The sequence below is a fragment of the Periplaneta americana genome, chromosome 4 (assembly GCF_040183065.1).
Source record: "Periplaneta americana isolate PAMFEO1 chromosome 4, P.americana_PAMFEO1_priV1, whole genome shotgun sequence".
Taxonomy (NCBI): Eukaryota; Metazoa; Arthropoda; class Insecta; order Blattodea; family Blattidae; genus Periplaneta; species Periplaneta americana.
Genome location: NC_091120.1, coordinates 110,741,684 through 110,763,493, shown reverse-complemented (window position 1 = coordinate 110,763,493; position 21,810 = coordinate 110,741,684). Strand labels below are relative to the sequence as shown.

At 34.1% G+C, this 21,810-nt stretch overlaps 1 protein-coding gene across 1 annotated transcript; it reads right to left on the bottom strand.

Annotated features, from left to right (window-relative positions):
* Positions 1 to 7,183: 7,183 nt before the first annotated feature.
* On the bottom strand, positions 7,184 to 21,558 carry LOC138698116 (trypsin delta-like). The gene is made up of 5 exons (XM_069823848.1): positions 21,441 to 21,558; positions 20,155 to 20,240; positions 16,241 to 16,329; positions 10,120 to 10,264; positions 7,184 to 7,687 (listed from the first exon to the last, which is right to left on the bottom strand). Exons 1-5 carry the CDS (start codon positions 21,484 to 21,486, stop codon positions 7,280 to 7,282), a joined length of 774 nt encoding a protein of 257 aa, XP_069679949.1. The 5' UTR covers positions 21,487 to 21,558; the 3' UTR covers positions 7,184 to 7,279.
* Positions 21,559 to 21,810: the final 252 nt, after the last annotated feature.

The window sequence follows — 21,810 nt, the reverse complement described above, 5'->3', positions numbered from 1 at the left end:
ATAATTCTAGAAAATAATAATTAATACTAATAATAATTAATTGTAATAATAATAATAATAATAATAATAATAATAATAATAATAATAATAATAAGCATCTTAAATTAAATGAAGCACGATCACTTAAAATAATATTTAAAGTAAATCCAATTTGTACCTTAACCCTAAGTTTGAACTAAAACCCACGAGTATATGTTGCACATGCACAAGTACGTTTCAGCACTACACTCATTTCGCTAACAACTCACTCACTGCACTTGAACTACGACACATTTCACTGATACTGTCCTGATTTCACTTACTTACTTACTTACAAATGGCTTTCAAGGAACCCGAAGGTTCATTGCCGTCCTCACATAAGCCCGCCATCGATCCCTATCCTGTGCAAGATTAATCCAGTCTCTATCATCATATCCCACCTCCCTCAAATCCATTTTAATATTATCCTCCCATCTACGTCTCGGTCTCCTCAAAGATCTTTTTCCCTCCGGTCTCCCAACTAACATTCTATATGCATTTCTGGATTCGCCCATACGTGCTACATGCCCTGCCCATCGCAAACGTCTGGATTTAATGTTCCTAATTATGTCAGGTGAAGAATACAATGCGTGCAGCTCTGCGTTCTGTAACTTTCTCCATTCTCCTGTAACTTCATCCCTCTTAGCCCCAGATATTTTCCTAAGAACCTTATTCTCAAACACCCTTAACCTATGTTCCTCTCTCAGAGTGAGAGTCCAAGTTTCACAACCATACAGAACAACCGTTAATATAACTGTTTTATAAGTTCTAACTTTCAGATTTTTTGACAGCAGACTAGATGATAAAAGCTTCTAACACTTCAAAAACATTTCACTGTTCAAATATTTTACACTACCAATATAAACTATAAAATTTCACTGACACAAACGCACTTTACTTACACAACACACTACTTCACTGATACAATACTTCAAATAAAACGTGTGTAGGCCTGTAATATACTACCGTCTACTAGTAAAGTCCTTAAGCCTACGTTTTGAACATTGCGCATAATCGAATTCGTGTTCTCCTGTCCGTGAGTGTGTTCCATTTTATTGTGAATTATTACGATAAAGCTTGAGGGCCCATTTTTGAGTCCTTTCCAATGTCTTAATATGTTCTAATCTGTAAGGATTCCAACATGTAGCACCATATTCCATTACTGAACAAACTAGTGACTTATATGCTATCTCTTTGGAATTATCAGAGCCATTTCTTATTACCCTCATTACAAAGTGTAACGCTTTCCTTCTTTTCCCCCTGTGTCAGTTTCGTGTTCCACCCAGCCGAGATCGCTGCTAAATGTTATTCCTAGGTTCCGGTATTTACATTTGTGTATTTTACATTGAAAATTTAAGGATATTATTGAAAACTACATATTTCCAACAACTTTCCCCTCCTTTCATTGTTTGCTGTCTGCAATAATAACGGTGTTTGTCTCTTTCGTCGGACTTTTGATTCATTCTGTATGATGGGGAAAGTGGAGCCGTTGATGCAAAAAAAAAAGACATTAGTAAGTCCATATTACAAACGGAACTTCTGTATTGATAAGCCATGTTTAGTAGCTAATTCTGAGAGCGGAAAAATGTGGTTGGGGGGAGGTAACCTCGCGACCTATGCTTGCGATATACCGACCTGAGATAACATCCAGTATCATCCGTTCAAAAACATTACCGCTTCATAGTCTGTACAGATCTCTTATAAATCTCTATCTCTGTGCAATGTCACAGTTTGCGTTTAGCGGGAAGAGAGATAGCAAAAGGTTGTAATATTCTTTATACTAAACTAAAAAGCGGAAGATATTACAGGATCGAAGACTTATTCGAGAATTTACTGATTGGCGTTGCAGGAAAATCACAAACGTTCAACGCTTTAGAGCAGAGCAAAGACAAATTATCTATATGAGTCTTCGATAGACACCGATTTCACTTTCCGAAAATGACGGCAGAAAGGAAAAGATATTAGAAGGAAACAAGTCCAAAAATCTTATAATAGTAGACATAGGTTTCGAAACTGGATTTCTTGATGGTGGTCTTCTCATTTATAAAGGTGGCTCAACTATTGATGATTACCAACGAGAAATGAACTCCATCTTCGAGAAATGGTTGAGGGAGCGAGTAACTCCAAAATTGCCACCAGTCTCTGTAACAGTGCGAGTCTACAACGGGCGAAATAATTCGAATGAAGATGATGGAAGTGGTAGAGTGATGATGGCAGTGGCGGTAGTGGAATGAAAGTGCTAGTGCTAGTGATAAGTTGATAACTCTGTTTTAGCTAAGCCTTTGGAGTATAAATGTTATATATATATATATATATATATATATATATATATATATATATATATATATACACTTGGTTGTAGGCCTACTGTGAGCAGCATGAGCAAGTCATGAGGAGGATAGGAATAGCAAAAGAAGCTTTTAATAGGAAAAGGAGCATTTTCTAAGGACCTCTAGAAAAAACTAAGGAAGAGACTAGTGAAGTGCTTTGTGTGGAGAGTGGCATTGTATGAGGCAGAAACATGGACATTAAGACGAAGTGAAGAGAAGAGACTAGAAGCATTAGAAATACGGAAGAAGAATGGAACGTGTGAATTGGACAGAGAGAATAAGAAATTAAGCTGTGCTGGAAAGACTGGGTGAAGGAAGAATAATGCTGAAACTGATCAGAAAACGGAAAAGGAATTGGCTGGGTCACTGACTAAGAAGAAACTGCATATTAAAGGATACACTGGAAGGAATAGTGAACGGAAGAAAAGTTCGAGGAAGAAAAAGATATCAGATGATAGAAGACAACATTAAGATACATGGATCGTATGAGGAGGCTAAGAGGAAGGTAGAAGGTAGTAATGATTTGAGATTGCTGGGTTTGCATTGAATAGACATCGAAAAACCCAAAAGGTAAAGCAACGTTTAGCTCTGTGAAAGAACTGTGTCCCGTAAACAAGAGTTGATTTTGTCATTACTTCTCTGTTATATCTGTTGGGACAAAAGAATCTATCGCAATTTGAGGAGTGCCATATCTTAGGAGTGTCCATAAGGAGAGGTTTCATTGTACAGTATATCCATAGATCCATTCAGGTTTTTTCCACAAATCGCACTTATCATTTAGCAATATTCATATTTGTATCTTTTTTCAAGTTGCACATATAGGTCTAATTTAAGGAATTTTCACTATAACGGATGTAATTTAACACTTCCATAGAATGCGTTCTTATAAAATTGAAGAGTACAGGAAAAAAACAATAAAAGTCACAATTCTTTTAAGAGTGATGTCATCTTATAATTCAGTACATTACTGCAAAATTTATTGCTGTTCCTAATGAAAAAGTAGGAAAGGATGACTGTGCCCGTGGTGATAATTCTCCTTTACCAGATTAGATAAAGAAAAACACTTATAGTTTGTAGTAATGAAATTAATTAGATGATGACATCATCCTTACGAAAATTGTGAATTTCAACTTTTTTCCCGTGCACTTTTCAATTGAAAAGCTGATGCTTTGAAACGGGAATCTGAATTGACAATAAATTGAATACAATAGACTAATAAATCCTATACATCTCAATCTTGAACGCATATTATTATTATTATTATTATTATTATTATTATTATTATTATTAGTATTAGTATTATTATCATCATCATAATTATTTCATTCTAACCGTTTCGACGGTATTCTTTACAAACATTGTAAATGAATGCTTTTCTGATGCAAGTAAATTCAGTGACGAACCGTGAAGTCGAGAGTACCTTCAGTGATACAAAAATGCTGAGAAAGAGTTGATTGGTGGGCGGAGAATATAGAAAATCTTTACTGGTAAACGATGGAGTTTTCTCCTACTACTTACACCCCAACATTCCTGTTGAGATTGCGAAAGCACTACCAACTTAGAGGGAACTTCGACAAGGCTTGTCAATTCCCAACAACTTTAAAGTTCTATCTCAAGAAATGGAGAGTCTATATAACAAATATCCTATCATCTGAAGCAGATATTGGGGGTTTCTCTTTGGAGCAAATGAATTGTATCGAGAATGTGACCAGTTTTACTGTCGAGATCTGCCGAAGTGTTAGTAGATAAAGAAGAGTAATGCAATATTGGTAGGTCACAATAGAAACCTTGGTAGAATTGATTTTATGGATTTGCATCAAGTAAAGTAAAGGACTTTTCTATTCCGGACATGAAACTCTACAATATTATTGACCATTCCTGAAAATTCTGCTGAACTGCTTGCATATAAGTACGGAAATGATTTGTGGGAAAAATATCAGCGTAATGGAAATACCCCAAATATTTATTAATTAGAAATATTACACATTAAAAATCTTTCCTTCTACTCTATTAGTATAAGTTGGCTTCTGGCGAAAACATATATTGCAAAATATCTTTGTAATCCCAAAAGTGTTATGTAATATATGTTATTCTGTTATGATTAGCATAAAAAGAATTAGGTCAGCAAGAATGACCACTGTAATATCAAGATAAGAAAGCGTACTTATTCCAAAATTTGTTTTATGTAGGATGTACAAAATTCTCTGGCGTAATAACGATATATGTAAGGAATTCTGCAAATTTCAAGAAAGTTATCTATTTTAATTATATTTTGAAGCTACGAACATTAGAGCATACACATAAAGCAGTGAAACCTCGATAATCCGGACCCTAATAAGCTGGTTTGCGCTTAATCCGGACAGGCAAAAAAACGTTGAGTTTGAAAAAATTAAAAAACTTTGTTTTAGGATTTACTTTTATATATCAAAACTATGAAATTACAGTAATTACAATATTACATCTGTAGTATTTAAAATGAAAAAATTCAACAAGTTTCAATTAAAGTAATTAAATTATAGAAACAGATATTATTATCCCCGTGCGCTGCGCTACACTTGTTATAAATAAATGTCATTGACTTAAATCTGTTATGTTTCCAAATACAGCTTTGTTATTGTTAGTGAACAATTAATTTATTATCAATTATAAATCGTTTGCTACTGAATTACTTTCAAAGTTGTATTTAGAACTATGAATGTAACTGTTGTTACCATGCAATAGGTTCTGGAGATGTTCGATTAATTCTACTTTTAAGCTTGGTATTATGTTAGATCTAACAGGGTCTGAAATAGAATATATTTGTAAGAACTGAAGGTTGTTATTCTCAGCTGGAAGAAAGGTTTGTCACCAAACGATGCAATTTGAAATAAGATGTTGTCCTGCCCTGTATTATTTAAAACGTGTGATGATAACGGATGTACTGCTATAACTACAAACCTAAGTTTTTAATGGTTGTGAGGGCTCTTGAATCTCAGGAAGAAAAACTTTTCCAACAGCGCAACGTATTCAAGACTAATTTACAAACATGTTAAACGAATTATTCTTGCAACGAAAACGGATTCTCCCTAGACCAGATTCACTGCAGGCTAAAGCAAGGAGATGCACTCGCACATTTACTTTTTAAGTTCGCTCTAGAATGTGTCATTAGGAAAGTTCAGGATAACAGAGAGGGTTTGGAATTGAATGAGTTACATCAGCTTCTTGTCTATTCGGATGACGTGAATATATTAGGAGAAAGTCCATAAATGATTAGGAAAAACACGGAAATTTTACTTGAAGCAAGTAAAGCGATAGGCTTGGAAGTAAATCCTGAAAAGACAAAGTATATGATTATGTTTCGTGACCAGAATATTGTACGATATGGAAATATAAAAATTGGAGATTTATCCTTCGAAGAGGTAGAAAAATTCAAATATCTTGGAGCAACAGTAACAAATATAAAAGATACTCGGGAGGAAATTAAACGCGGAATAAATATGGGAAATGCGTGTTATTATTCGGTTGAGAAGCTTTTATCATCTAGTCTGCTGTCAAGAAATCTGAAAGTTAGAATTTATAAAACAGTTATATTACTGGTTGTTCTGTATGGTTGTGAAACTTGGACTGTCACTTTGAGAGAGGAACAGAGATTAAGGGTGTTTGATAATAAGGTTCTTAAGAAAATATTTGGGGGTAAGATGGATGTAGTTACAGGAGAATAGGGAAAGTTTCACAACGCAGAACTACACGCATTATATTCTTCACCTGACATAATTAGGAACATTAAATCCAGAAGTTTGAGATGGGCAGGGCATGTAGCACGTATGGGGGAATCCAGAAATGCATATAGAGTGTTAGTTCTGAGGCCGGAGGGAAAAATACCTTTGGGAAGGCGGAGACGTAGATGGAAGGATTATATTAAAATTGATTTCAGGACGATGGGGTATGACGGTAAGGACTGGATTAATCTTGCTCAGGATGGGGACCATGGCGGGCTTATGTGAGGGCGGCAATGAACCTCCGGGTTCCTTAAAAGCCATAAGTAAGTATTAGAGATTTAGAGTGGAACTTTTTTGTTTGTCTCTGGATGTATTGTTCTTGAGTTAAATGCTATTTGTAAATTTCAGAATATATTTACAGATAAGAAATCTTGTACAATTAATTTTAGAATTCGTTATTTTCTTACTTTTTACACATTTCTATGTTAGTAGTATTTTGCTGTATTTAAATCAGCTGTGATTTTGGAGGACATTTTTCTATGTGATTTTAGACATATAGCCCTATTGTGAATCTTTGTTTGTGCTTCAAATCCTTTGCATTTTAATAAAGTTTTTATTACTTTGAAAGATTTTCTCAATCTCCTTTCATATAGAGTTCCTGTTTTATGCAATTGTGACATCCATAATTAATCATAATCTGACAGCAATTTGTTTGTCATGGCATGATCCTGCCTGTCATTATGAATTAATTCCGAATTACTCTTGCTAACTACTTCCAATTATTGTTAGTATTAAGATTCATGCTATTCATATTTCTTGTTGCACCCCTACAACTACCTGTATAATCTTTGTAGTGGATCTTTATTGCGTCACTTTATCAGTTCGCCCAGAGAAAAATTTTATATTCAGATATTTGAAAAACTTAAAATACATGTATAAAATAATTACAACTGTCTTAAAACACTTCTTGATACTGTTGTAATTATTTTACATCCTATTTTAAATTTTTAAAGTATTTAGAAGAAAACACTGTTGAAACACGACTGGATTCAAACATGTCTTTCGTAAGCATGTCCAACGATATTCAGATATCATAATTCTACGGACTCATAAAATAATTCAAAATTCTTAATAATAATATTTTTACGCATAACATTTATTACTTTGCAGAATATACATTCGGGTAGAGTTTTAATAAATAAATAAGTTACGAGCAATTGAACAGTTGAGTTATCAGTTGAGTCCAGTGACAGACGTGACCCACACCTTAAGGGCGGCGACGTCGGCATAGACACCAGGATAGCCGGCCTGCGCACATCCTTCTCCCCAGGACACGACTCCTACAAGTTGTCCGCTGGAGACTAGGGGTCCTCCCGAGTCTCCATTGCACGCGTCCTTGCCGCCCGCGGGAACTCCGGCGCAGATCATGACGGAAGAGATGCCACCCAAGTAATCGTAGTCCTTGTTGCACTCATCGAAGTCCACTATGTTGACCTCCACTTGTTGCAGCTGGGTGGGAGTAGGTCCTCCATCGACAAGTCTTCCCCAGCCTGTCACCACAACAGAAGTACCCACTTCAGGGGCTAGAGCTGGCAGAGACAGGGGCTGAACTGTAGAGCTGTACACGAAAGGATTGGATACCTGAAAAAGTAAACAGTGTTGTTAGAAATGAAAAGGAAAAGTATCATTATTAATTAATTACGAGTTTCTCATCATTGAGAAGGCCAGCTTCAAGCAGGAACAGCCTTATTCACAATTGTAGTGTTTGTTTCAGTGTTCTATTGTACAGGGTGATTCAAAACCTCTGCGACAAACTCTGAGGGGTGATAGATCTAACAATAAGGAACTCTTTTTTGTTAAACAGCCTACGTCTTTTGACGCGTTGTTTCGAAATTACCGTTGAAAATGTTTTTGCGCGGGCGTATGTCAACGCATGCGAATGTGTGCACCCCTGTTTGTTTGTTTAGATGTTTGTAAGAGACGAGAAGGTTTGTTTGTTTACGTTCAATGTTAAATTCCTTTTCCTTTCAGTTCAGTCTAATCATCAATTGACAATGGATGTCAAAACTTTTCCCGAGTTAGCCGACATGGTAATGTGTTATGGGAAGGCTCGCGGAAACTGAAGAACAGGTCTCCACTTGTACCAACAACAGTTTCAAAACAGAAATCACCCTCACCACACAATGTTTGCTCGACTTTATCAGCGCCTTCGAGACGATTTGTATCTTCGCGGCGCATTGGTGGAAGACCGCGTAGACATCCATTCTCAATTAATGATTACACTAAACTGAAAGGAAAAGACATTGAACATAAACGTAAACAAACAACAACAACCCTTCTCGTTTCTTACAAACAAACAAACACACAAACAAACAAGGGTGCACACATTCGCATACATTGACGTACATCCGCGCAAAAACATTTTCAACTGTTACTTCGAAACGACGCGTCAAAAGACATATGTTGTTTAACAAAAAGAGTTCCTTATTTTTAGATCTATCACCCCTCAGAATTCGTCGCAGAGGTTTTGAATCAGCCTGTATAATTTGGTAGCATTATGGATATATGTATGTGGTTGCATTTAGTCCTTTGTAAGAAGTCTGATCGTCTCCAAACTCCTATGAAGGCTTTACGGAATAGACCTAACTGCTGTACCTAACAGTATAACCGGGATTTTAATCACTTTACTGAAGTGAGACTTCGTTAGGTACGATACGAGTAGAACGCAGTGAAACAAAATTCTGTAACGAACACTTTAACAGAACTTTTCTTGTTGTTGCTACGGGATTGTGTACGTAGCTATGTTACCAGTCAAATAAAAGTTATTGATGTTTTCGTTTTCCGTCAGTTTACACAAAAAATTAATTAGTTGGAGTGACGTTGATTCTAGATAGTGCGTCTTCTATGTAATGTTCTGATGTGTATACAGTTGAAATCAGTGAGTGAAATTACATTGCTAAAAAGTTTTTCTAGTAAATATGCCGAATCAGGGGACGAATGAACGAAGGTGTTGCATGAAAGAAAGCGTTCATATTAGCCATCGAAAATTGAGCCAAATGTACGAGAATGCAGGACAAGGAAAAGGGCATTTTACAACCTCTCTTCTGCCGTTCAGTTATAAAGCGAAGAGAGAAAAGAAATGTTACTACACACTTAGAACTTAATTAAAAAGTTGCACTTCTGTTGTGCGCAGAAGCAGAAGTTGTTGGATTATTATCATTATTATTGTTGTTATTATTGAAAAAATCTAATAGGTGACAACTCATCAGTACGAGATGGACAAAGAAGAGATACTGTTGAAATCTTCGAGGTGACTACTGGGCATGACTGGCTGTCCACTTGTCCTCTGTATTATGAAAGTGACTCCAACATTAACGAAGAATATTGAATCAAATGTACAAAATTACGATTGTGGCCTGAACTTAACGACATTATATTGGGAAGCAAGACGGCGAATGAGAATATGTCAAGTGCACGAACATTAAATAATAATAATAATAATTATTATTATTATTATTATTATTATTATTATTATTATTATTATTATTATTATCAGCCTGTGTAATCACGATCCAAGAAAATTCAATGAAGATATAAATCACAAATTATCTAACCAAATGAATAAATTCAGCAGTAATTGAATGTAACATGTTAAGAGCTTTAGTGAATATACATGACCTCTGTAAATGTTGGCCTCATGCCCTGAGGGAAACAGAAACCTCCAAAATGGTTAGCAGAAGTCAATTTATTCTCGTAAAGTGTAGTTTAGCATTCATGAACCCTGCTGTCGTTGATACTGTTCATGACAAATGATTATCCCGATAATGTTAGCGATATTGATTTTACAATGTTAATGATTCAGGTATCGTATAGTATTACACTTGTTTTTTTTTTAATTGGAATGTAGTAATTTTAATTTCTTCTTCAAAGCACAGGACCGGTACCTACAAATTTTTCAGACTTATAATATGTTTGGTCACACGTCATTATTGTGATTTGATGAAATATGTGAAAGAAATTAGAAAAGATATTCTTTGACAGGTTGAAATAACACTTAAAAATTCCAGTACTACCTTTATCACGGCGATGTCGTAATTTGGGTGGTCCATGTTTCCATCGTAGTCAGGATGAATGAAGTACTCGGTGGCTGTGTGCTCTGAACCTCCCTCCTCTTTATAGCTGCTGCCAGCACGTAAGAGAATGTACTCTACGTATGTTCTGCAAAAGAATGAAGAGACAGTGTAAAATGTAGCGCATGCATGCAACAGATGAAGGAAAGAACGCCGTAAATTTCCTAACATGAAGTTAAAATTTGAACTTGAAAAGTTTTTTTTGTGGTTATTTTATATAATGTAAACATAGCAGACAAACTCTTGACGTGTAAAATTTTCGTATGGAATTTAATATGCCTAAATCCTCACTGCATTGCATTATTATTATTATTATTATTATTATTATTATTATTATTATTATTATTATTATTATTATTATTATTATCATCATCATCATCATTATTTATTGATTTTGAATGCAATTATTTTGTTTAATCCTACGAAGTTTTTATTTTTATGTGGCTAATCTTGAAGTTAAAAAATATATAGGCCTACTTAATTGTACTTTTCAAAACACTTCCGTAGCTACTGTATTTATGAAAGACATAACTGAGTGAATACTGATATTAGAAGGGTTATATAAATTAACTATTACGTCCATAAGATACGTTGAATTGTCTTTTTTCCTCCGGCATCTCAACTAACACTATATATGTATTTGTGGATTCGCCCATACGTGCTACATGCCCTGCCCATGTCAAAGATTTGGATTTAATGTTCCTAATTATGTCAGGTGAAGAATACAATGCGTGCACTTTGCGTTGTGTAACTTCCTCCATTCTCCTGTAACTTCAGCCCTCTTAGTCCCAAATATTTTCCTAAGCACCTTATTCTCAAACACCCTTAACCTCTGTGAGTCCAAGTTTCACAACCATATAACCGATTATTGTTATTGTTCTATTATTATTATTATTATTATTATTATTATTATTATTATGCACCTACATTTATAGCGAGAAAAACATATTTTATTTGTATCGTACTCTATACAACTTGTGAAAATGGGAAAAGTATATTACACTTATATGTTGATTTTCAGATATGCTAATATGCATAAGTTATATAGTTGTATCAAGTTTTAAAATATCAATCTATGTGACTTACTATGCAATAAATATAAAAGAAACAATATTAAAAGAAATAATATTTGTTCAAAATTTATTTATAAATGCAAACGTTTTCGCCCTCCTGGGGCATCATCAGGCAATATATAACAATATCTTCATATATATAAAAGTCAATGTGGCTATGTATGTATGTATGTATGTATGTATGTATGTATGTATGTATGTATGTATGTACGTACGTATGTATGTATGTATTTATTTATTCACACTGCAAATGGGTATATACCCGGTAGCAGTGGTAACTAATTACACTCAATAATGACAACAATGAAAACAATTAATAAAAAATAAAATTAATAATAAATTAATAATAATAACACTAATAATAATAATAATAATAATAATAATAATAATAATAATAATAATAATAATAATAATAATAATAGGGAGCATTCTAAATTAAATGAAGCACGGTCACTTAAAATAGCATTTAAAGTAAATCTAATTTGTATCTTAACCCTAAGTTCGAACTAAACCCACGAGTATGATATGTTCATTCCTGCACAAGTATCTTTCAGAACTACACTCATTTCGCTAACAACTCACTCACTGCACTGGAACTACGACACATTTTACTGATTCTATCCTGATTTCACTAACACTTAAAAAACATTTCACTGTTCAAATACTTTGCACTACCTCTATAAACTATAAAGCTTCACTGACAGAAACACACTTCACTTACACAACACACTTCATACTTCACTGACAGAACATACTGCTTCACTGATACAATACTTCAATAACAAATATCTATTACACCCTTTAAATAGTGTGTATAATATACTACCTTCTATTAGTAAAGACTTTAAGCCTATTTTTAAATACATTTTTGGTTATTGGTAAAGTCTTTACTATGTCTACAGGTAAAGCATTCCAGTCCCTGATAATAATAATACTAATAATAGTAATAATAATAATAACAATAATAATAATAATAATAATAATAATAATAATAATAATGGCTTTATTTAACCTGGCAGAGTTAAGGCTGTAAGGCCTTCTCTTACACTCAACCAGGATTAAAACTTGCTTACACAGTTGAACATAAAACTTGATCGGAATTAATTAATTACATACTGATACATAATGAGATCAAAAGAGGTAGTTACATAAAATTTACCTCATAAAACAAAAATAAACATAGTGATAGTACGAGTGAGAAAAAAAAAACTTTCCAGTGTCCGCCCTCTGTCTTCTTTCCCTCAATTTATATGAGTGGTCGTTCCTTGAAGAGTAATTTGGCGGCTGCAACCTATTCCTTATTTCTCTCCGGGCATGCTCACCTCTGTATGTTTTGAACATTGCGCATAATCGAATTCGCGTTCTCCTGTCCGTGAGTGTACCCCACTTTAATGGTGAATTATTACAACACTTGAGACCCCGTTTTTAAATCTTTTCCTGTGTCTTAATATGTTCTAATCTCTAAGGATCCCAACATGCAGCACCATATTCCATTACTGGATGTACTAGTGATTTATATGCAATCTCTTTGGATTTATCAGTCTTTTCTTAGTACCCTCATCACAAAGTGTAACGCTCTTCGTGCTTTTCCCGCTGTGTCAGTAACGTGTTCCCCCCAGCCGAGATCGCTGCTAAATGTTATTCCTAGGTATTTACATTTGTTAACGTCCGGAAAGATTTTACCCCTAATGTATACGATGCGATTATTTTATGTATTTTCTTGTAAAGCTGATGGCTTTGCTCTTTAGAGAATTTATTTTGAGTTTGTTCGCTATTGCCCAATCATTTATTCTATTGAGGTCATTCTGAAGAAGAGTAATATCTTTATAACTGTTTATTTCCCTGTATACGTTACAATCATCCGCGAATAAGTGAACCCTGGACAAGATGGTAACTGGCAGATCATTTAAAAAGCCAGAAATAGAAGAGGCCCCAAGACACTCCCCTGTGGGACTCCGGAAGTAATTTCAATTGGGCTCGATAATTCCTTCCCCACCCGTACTCTCTGAGTGCGACAAGTTAAAAATTCCTTGATCCACTGGAGTACTCTGAAGTCAGTCCCCGTTGATTGTAGTTTAACCAACAATATATCGTGTGGGACTACATCGAATGCGCGTGGAAAGTCAATAATTACTGCATCTACTTGGTTATTTGAATCTATTCCGTCTGCTAAATCCTGCCATACAGTTACTAATTGACTCTGACATGAGTAGCCTCCCCGAAATCCATGCTGACAGTCATGTAACCAATTTGAATCATTCCAATGCTGCCTTAGATAAGTTGAAATCAAGTTTCCATCGTGTTTGCAAACCACAGAGGCGACCGGCCTCTAATTTTTTGTATCTGAGCGAGACCCTGACTTATAAATTGGCACCATTATTGCATCTTTCCAATCTCGCGGGACGATACCATTGTTTATAGACATTTAAAATATACGCACTAGATAGGGAATCATGGCTTCCCCTCCCAATTTTAACATGTCTCCGGAGATACCATCAGGTCCTACAGATTTATGAGTTTTTACATATTTATGAGAAAGGGAGATGGACAGAGTATAAAGAATGCTCTATAAAAGGCATATGGTACGTTACAGAAAAATGTCTACAAGAAAATTACTATGAGCAATATAAACATAAGCTCAACTCATTTTCTGACATAGAATTTAAGTGTGCCAGAGACGTCAGAAAGAAACCTTCAGAACCTATCAGAAAGAAAAAAAGAAAAAAAAATGCTTTCGCACTGAAAAGTGATTAATATAATTCTATTGCAGAAACCTGTGACAAAAAAAACTCTATGTAATTTGGAAATTGCGTCACTGGGATTGGCTTGACGTGAACGAGAAACGGTGAAGTGCCTTACGCATCATTTTCAGGAAGAAGTGAAAAACGATGGTACTCCATCAGGAAGAAACACTTACAACTATATATTTTCGAAAAACTTGTCAAGATGGTGACCACAAATTAGCAGCCGCGAAGAAGCTTATTCCCAATAAGAAATATACAGACAGATGTCCTGTAAGACTTTATAAATTATTAACATAGAAATGTAAGTGCAGTGCAATATTAAAAACTGATCGTCTTCTCTTTATTCCCAACCCTACATATAAAATTTCTGGGGTTTGGTATAAAAACTGTGCTGCTGTACAAAATTTAATTTGAAAACGGACTAAGCTGGATTTAAAAAAAATCACAAACCACTCCAGTCGATGCATAGCGGTTTCGAAAATATTCGCATTGGCATTCATGAACAAGAATTAATAAAAATCATAGGTAATAGCAATCCATCTTCCCTGAAATCCTATTTACAAATAAATCCTGAACAAGTTCAGAAATACATCATGTACAGTACAGCTATGAGTTCCACTTCTATTACGCACATTTTCAATATAACATGAACTGAACCAGCAACAACTAAAACATTCAAATTTGAAAATTATACTTTCAATAATTGTAGCTTTTGAAATGATTCATGTTTATTTCATTATCCTTAATTACAACTTTTCTAACATTTATTTTGTTATATTACTTAGGTACCTATGTTATAGCTTTTGCTGTATGAGATTATGAATAGTTACGTCTGAGAGATTGTTTAATAATACTAAGATTTATTGAAAATCATTCGTCCAGAAGTGAGGTTGACACTGCGATCCGGATAAGTGAAATGGAATGAAACTGTTTTAATACAAATGAAACGGAATCAACAAAGCCTTCTTGGCTAGTAGTCGTCCACAGAGATCAATGAAAATTGTATGGTTGGCACAACTGGTAACAAGAAAATAGCTAATCATAACACACTACTGTCATCTAGCGGAATATTTGTAATATGAAATAGTACAATAATACATTTTCTAGACAAATAATGAGTCAATTAGGAGTAATATTTTATTGTATTAGAGTACTTTATTTCTTATAATCTTTATATACTTCCTTCTAATAGTGTCATAGTCAATTAAATCCCACTCGAGTTTTGATTTTCTCTATATAAATCTAGTGAGATTATCGTTGAAAATTTAATAAAAGTATTACTTCTTCTTGTCTTATATTTCATTTAGGCTAAATACACTTAATACCAGCGAATAGGGATTATAAAGAATGGACACAGAGCGAATTTTCCTTTGTTTTGTTTCTCTGTGCGCCGGCGTTTAGTTCCGCTTTCAACCGCTAGAGCTTAGTGTAATCGAGCATACGCTAAGATAATAATTGAGTATAGAGTTGAGACACTGGATCCAAACATCGCCTACCTTATTGCATAATCCAGTAACGCTTTGCTTCAAATATATTCAAGTTAATAGCTTTTCCTTATTTCTCAATGACGAACTAGTTGTAATAATTTTTTTATATTTCAGGTATAATAAATTATATTATAAAATAATTTAATACATTACAAAATTAAGTATGAAATACGTTTAATATTTCTGTATAATATAATATAATGTAGGTATACAGTTTTACTTCTCATAAGAGTTTTGTTTTTCCATTTTCAGTGCTATCAAATCATTACATATTTTAATTGTTGTTGGGGACAACGTCGCAACTCTCATTATAAAGGAACTCTAGAGTCTAGACATTACAGTTAATGACGGATTTATTATTTTATGGATCCAATTTATTTTATAATATACCTAGATGTATTAATTGTGTGTGTTATATTTCCGCTGTGTCGACTGCTAGCTGCTGTGATGTCAACGCCAACTCTAGGGAGAAAGGAGAATCTCACGGTCTAGCTGGCTTGAAGGTCATTGAAATCAGTCCGGCTACATCAAAGGTACCGACGCGAAGTGTCCATACTTAATTACCTATACGCTGTTAATACCCTGGTATTTATTCTTGTTCTTTGGGTTATTCGCGTGAATATTTATTACTATTTTGCATTGATTTCCTTTAAATTTATTAATTTTGACATATATTAATTTTCTAATTCAACTTTGTGATTCGAATACTGAAACAATATTAACTTTTTAAGCCGCTGAAAAGTATAAAGCTGAGCCTTACCCATCCGCACAGTGTCCTGCGGTTACAACCCAGTCAGGGCTTACTATAGCAGCGCCACATCGGTGATGCCCGAAATATTCGAAAGAAATCTGCAATAAACAAAACATATAAGTTTTGTGGAAGTATATAATATCTATTCTTTCTTAATGAAATAAAAGTGTTCTGTAGGCTTAAATGTTATGAATTTCTCTCACAATTACCTAGAGACTCTCGATCATTTCTTTAATTAATAGAGATGAATGCTCACTTATCGGAAATTTATTCATATCCCAATACAGGAGGAGCAGTTGTCAAAGGGAAAAACCATATTTCCATAACTTATAAATCTGAACACTCAAACAACCTATCACAAAATTAATTTGGGTTAAACATTAAAAAAATACTACTACTGCTACTACTACTACTACTACTACTACTACTACTACTACTACTACTACTACTACTACTGTTAACGATGATAATGATAATAATAGTAATGATGATCCTTCGAGAAATTACTACTGCGGCTGCATTTCTACTCGATGCTATTAGTACTACGTACTTCTATTGTTATTGATATTGTTAGTGCTTCTTTTGTTATTATTACTGTTACTGTTGCTATTAAATATTCCAGTATTCATTGCTACCCTCATTGATCTAATTACTTACTGCTGCAATTTTAATAATCACATTATTATTATCGTCGTGGTCGTTATAGGCCAAACAATAATTTTTCCTTTTCATTTTTGTCATTATTAAATAATATTTGTTAATTATCCACATTGCAGTCTGACTATAAAATATGACGTGTGTATATGAAAATTGATTTTTTCATATACTGAAAGTGAAATTACAAATTACATGATACATATTTGAAATATACAGTCTGCACTCAAAAGAACAAAAGCTCCTGCTTAGGGGAGTTTCAGTTACATAATAAATAATATTATAAACTAAGTCACACAATTAAAATTATTGTAAATAGAAACTGAATACAAACACTAGTCCAAAAATGAAAAAAAAATTATAGAAAAAGAGTTAAATAATGTAAAGTACTACTGATTCAAAGAAATGTAATATTTAGGCATAAGTCTCTTGCTGAAAAATGTATCAAGGTTACTAAATTCTGTATCTGTTTTAAAAAACTGATTGTATAATTTTGGTCCATAATATGAAGAATGAATATGCCCAGATTTTGTACTGTATTTTGGCTAAAATAAAAGGGGAACATATTTCACCTAGTAATAGTTCTTTTTTATCTTTATAATCACAATGATTTTTGCTTCAAAGTTCAACAGAGTAAAATTGTATATGAAAACAAAAGTCTTGGGTAATCTACAGTTTTGACAAACAAATTTTAATTATTGTTTTTTGGAGCAAAGTCAATGGAATAAGATGTGATTTAGCATTGAAATCTGTCTGTTCAGGGTGGAAGCACTATAACTGTGCAGATTTGAACAGCTTATTCCTTGGATAGAATACAACATAAAATTCTAGTGCCATATTAGTCCCGAATAAATAATTACCTTAGACTTATTTTACGTAAATGTTAACACTCATTTACTCGATAAGTACTACCCGTACGATTATCATTTTTACTCCTCGTATTAGAGAAACTGTTAAGGAATGATTTACACCTTTGTAGTTTTCAAATACAATTGGCAGTTTTTTGGAAATAAAATACAAATATTAACACGTATCGTTATTTTCTGTCATTAGGAAGTTTTACAACCCTACTGCAGTGACTAAGGACGGAAACTGCTATTCAAACCTCATAGTATATATTCGTAGGTGAGCTGGTTGTGAGCTGTTTCCAAACTACGCAGACTTTCAGTTTAATTTTTTAATTAACCGTGCACTTAATTGTAAAACGCATAATGTTCCTTTTCATTTATTTTAATGTATTCCATTGCTCCCCTCAATCTGTACAGCTATACAATTTACACTCAGTATATAACATTTAAAAATATGGAGAGGTCTATTATATCTGGTCAAAATTAGTAAACTGTGCGCGACCATTCGCGGTTTCCTGAATTTTTCTTCCTATTTTCAGAGACTTTAGATGAAATTTAAAATTGTACATTAGCTAATTCTGTTCGAATTAATTTCATAGGTTGTTGCAATAATGCATTTAGGCCTACTTATTTACGTTTTAAACTATTTGAAATTACTTGGCCGGTTAATTAATTATTTATTTGATGATTGTAGCTTACGTCATTACTAAATAACATGAGTAGCAGTATCTTTAAACAAATTCGACATTTATACTACATGATTTAGCAGTGCACCTCCTCGTTGAATTTCTCTGTCTTAGCGAAATTTATGTACAGTACAACTACAATTACCAGACTTCAGCCTCTTTCATTTTTAATTTGTTTTAGTGGAGCATTGTAATCCACAGCAGACGAGTAAGACACACGAGAATACTTGTACAACTAGCACGCCATTTTATATAGCTGTTCGCCACAAATAATAATTAACAATGTCATTGTTATCACTCGTTATTTTTTGTGTTCACACACACACACTCACTCTCTCACACACACAGGCCTAACAATAAATTTCTCTTTTTCTTGCGTGTAGTTAACTTATTTATTCGGGAAAAATTCGCGCGAATTTGACCTGTTTACAATACAGATTTACGCGTGCAGGCGGTACCTACCCTAAAAAAACACGACACTTTATAGGATCTGTGAGGGAAACAGCTGTTATAAAATATCGGTAAAAATGAAATTAAATTATGATTTATTTAACTACGCTCGCAACTGCCGAGGTTATATCTGCGTCCCGCAGGAGTTCTTTTACATGCCAGTAAATCTACTGACACGAGCCTCTCGCATTTAAGCACACTTAAATGCCATAGACCTGGGCCAGGATCGAACCCGCATCTTCGAGCACAGAAGGCCAGAGCTATACCGACTGGCTACGCAGGCTGACAATATCGGTTACATATTTAAGATTATTTATTTACAAATCTAGAAACAATCTATCTTGAAGTATACAGGCCTAATACTGCCCCTTATTCTCAGTAGATTGCATCTTCTAAATTCATTCATTTTCTCGCAGGTACTCTTTACATGTAGATATTTCATGTACTGCGGTACACTGGCCTTATGAATGTCAATAATATGTTTACGAATGGCTGCATTAAACATTTCAACATCCTGTGGCTTTTGGAATAAAATTTTTCTTCCAGATATCCCCAACATTAATCACCACGACTGCCAAATTAAAGTAAGTGGCAAGAAAAGGAACGTCACTTCTTATGGAAACAACAGATTTTCCAATTTTAGCCATAACGTTCTCAGACACATTCAACATTCTCGAAACAGGGACAGTTTTTCTTCCTCTGGTATTTACTTTTTAGACTCAAGCCTGTCTCTTCAAAGTTTATGAACAACACTTTTGTAATGTGAAACAATGGAACATGATCATACCAGCCTGCATTGAATTGTCGGCGATAAACTAACCCAGTAGCCAAGTAATTGTTATTTTTGTGTGTTTGTACAAGTGAAATGCATGCTAGTGATTTTGTACATGACAACGGTGTGTCACTCACCACAATAACTCGTGTGGAGACACGATGTTGAAACCACCCTTCCCCTCTAAGCCTATTTTAAGTCCTGATATTTAATTAATTAAATATTTGTCATTCCACATATGTTACTTTAAATTCTTATTTCCTTTATGCAATTTAAATATTTTCAGTTGTAACACAAATTACAAACCTTCAGTATACCTGCATTCTATATGTTAACAAAGTAGACAGTTCACTGAACGTCGTATAAATTATGAAATTTATATTTCAAAGATGAAGCCATAAAGTGCTCTTAGATGTTAGCATCACAACAGAGTTTGCCATGAAGTTCAGTTATGATAATCGTGGAGCCTTATGACTGCATCCATGTATCATCAATCTGTAGCAGAATAATTACCTGATACGGATAGTTGGAAATATCAGCAGGGCTGCCACCCACAATACGACCATCGAAATGAAAAGACTTCGGCTTAAGAATAGCTCCTGAAAAGTTGAATAGAGTGAGAACTAAAAATTTTTCCTTTAAATTCTACCGTTGTAACATTACAATATGAATTCGTAATGGAACACAACCTTCCGTGTTCCATTTAAAAAAAGAAAACTAACTTCTAATTTAATTCTGTAGATATAACATATATTCGTAGATTAGGATAAGAAATGAGCCTGTACTGATCATGATTTTTAAGTCATTACACTTATTCTTTTTAGTGAAGTATTTAAGGTAAGTGTTTCATTAGATGTTAGATTTTAAGTAAGATATTTAAAAATAGTTGTATCAGCGTGCTCAAATGCTTTGCAGTGACAGATACAAAATAAGTAGAAAGTATTCATATTTAAGCATTTTAAACTAAAAAAAGTTTACCTAAACGACAGAGGGTGATCATATTATTAGGATCACTTGATAAAAGTAGGATTTGCAATAGAGCTTTAAAAATTAACTCGATTATTTCCATTCTTTAAAACTAATTGCGGGTACGTTACTATTCGTCATTCCCCCATATGAAGCCAGTTCTGTAGAACAATTTACTAACGTCAGAGTCGTTACCCAGGATGTGCGATGGGAGACTGGCCTACGCTACACCCGCGATGAGATGAGATGAGACGAGATGATGCAGGTTTGTTTCGATGTCACAAGGGAACCGGAGATTCACGGAAAAACCCCTTAGTTATCTAGACCACTGGCTTGTCTAAAACAAGGTATAAACTGGGGATACACGAGGAATCGAACCCGGATTCTTAGGGTCATAACTACAGCGTTTTAGCCACTTACCCACCTTGGCGGCTTGTTTCAAATTGTTGAAAGCGACATAGTTTATTACTGAACTGTGTGCTTGCGTTATGATATCCAACAAGGAAAACAACATAATACTATTGCCAATACAATTTTAAGTTGAATTTTCTAATTTACATCAAGAGATCCTAATAATATGATCACATACTTTGTTTACAGTACCGGCTAATATTATTTTTATTGTTGCTGCGAAGTAACAATTTATTAACTGATTTTCCGCACGATAAATTTAATTACTGAACATCAATCTACTTTATATATTTAATTACGGTGTCATTTTATTGGAAAAATTGTTCTTTTCTTCTTGTCTTTAATGACAGTCTCTCTCTGACGCGAGGATGCTCTTAAGTTTAAAGAGCGAAAGTAATGTACAGTTGATTTCTCTAACTTACCGAAGCAGCTGTAGAATAAGCAAACTGCTATAATCAGGCGAAACATGTTGTATATCTGAACTTTTGCGAGCTGATATGACTATCACTGGACACTCAATCTTCTTATATATTCTCCACAACATATGGGAATTCCGTATCGAGTGGAATTCCGACAGATTATAGCATGAATTGTTGGGTATTTTGTGGGTATTTTGAGTTTATTTATGACAACTCTCAATTCTTTATCACATTTGTGTTTAATCAATATTATCTTCCAGTACAAAGTGTACTTAGTTTGATGAGATGCCCTTTTATTTATTACTTATTTACCGCCCTTCTGGATAACGATCTGTTGGAAGATCATTAAAAAGATTGCATGAGACCATTGAGA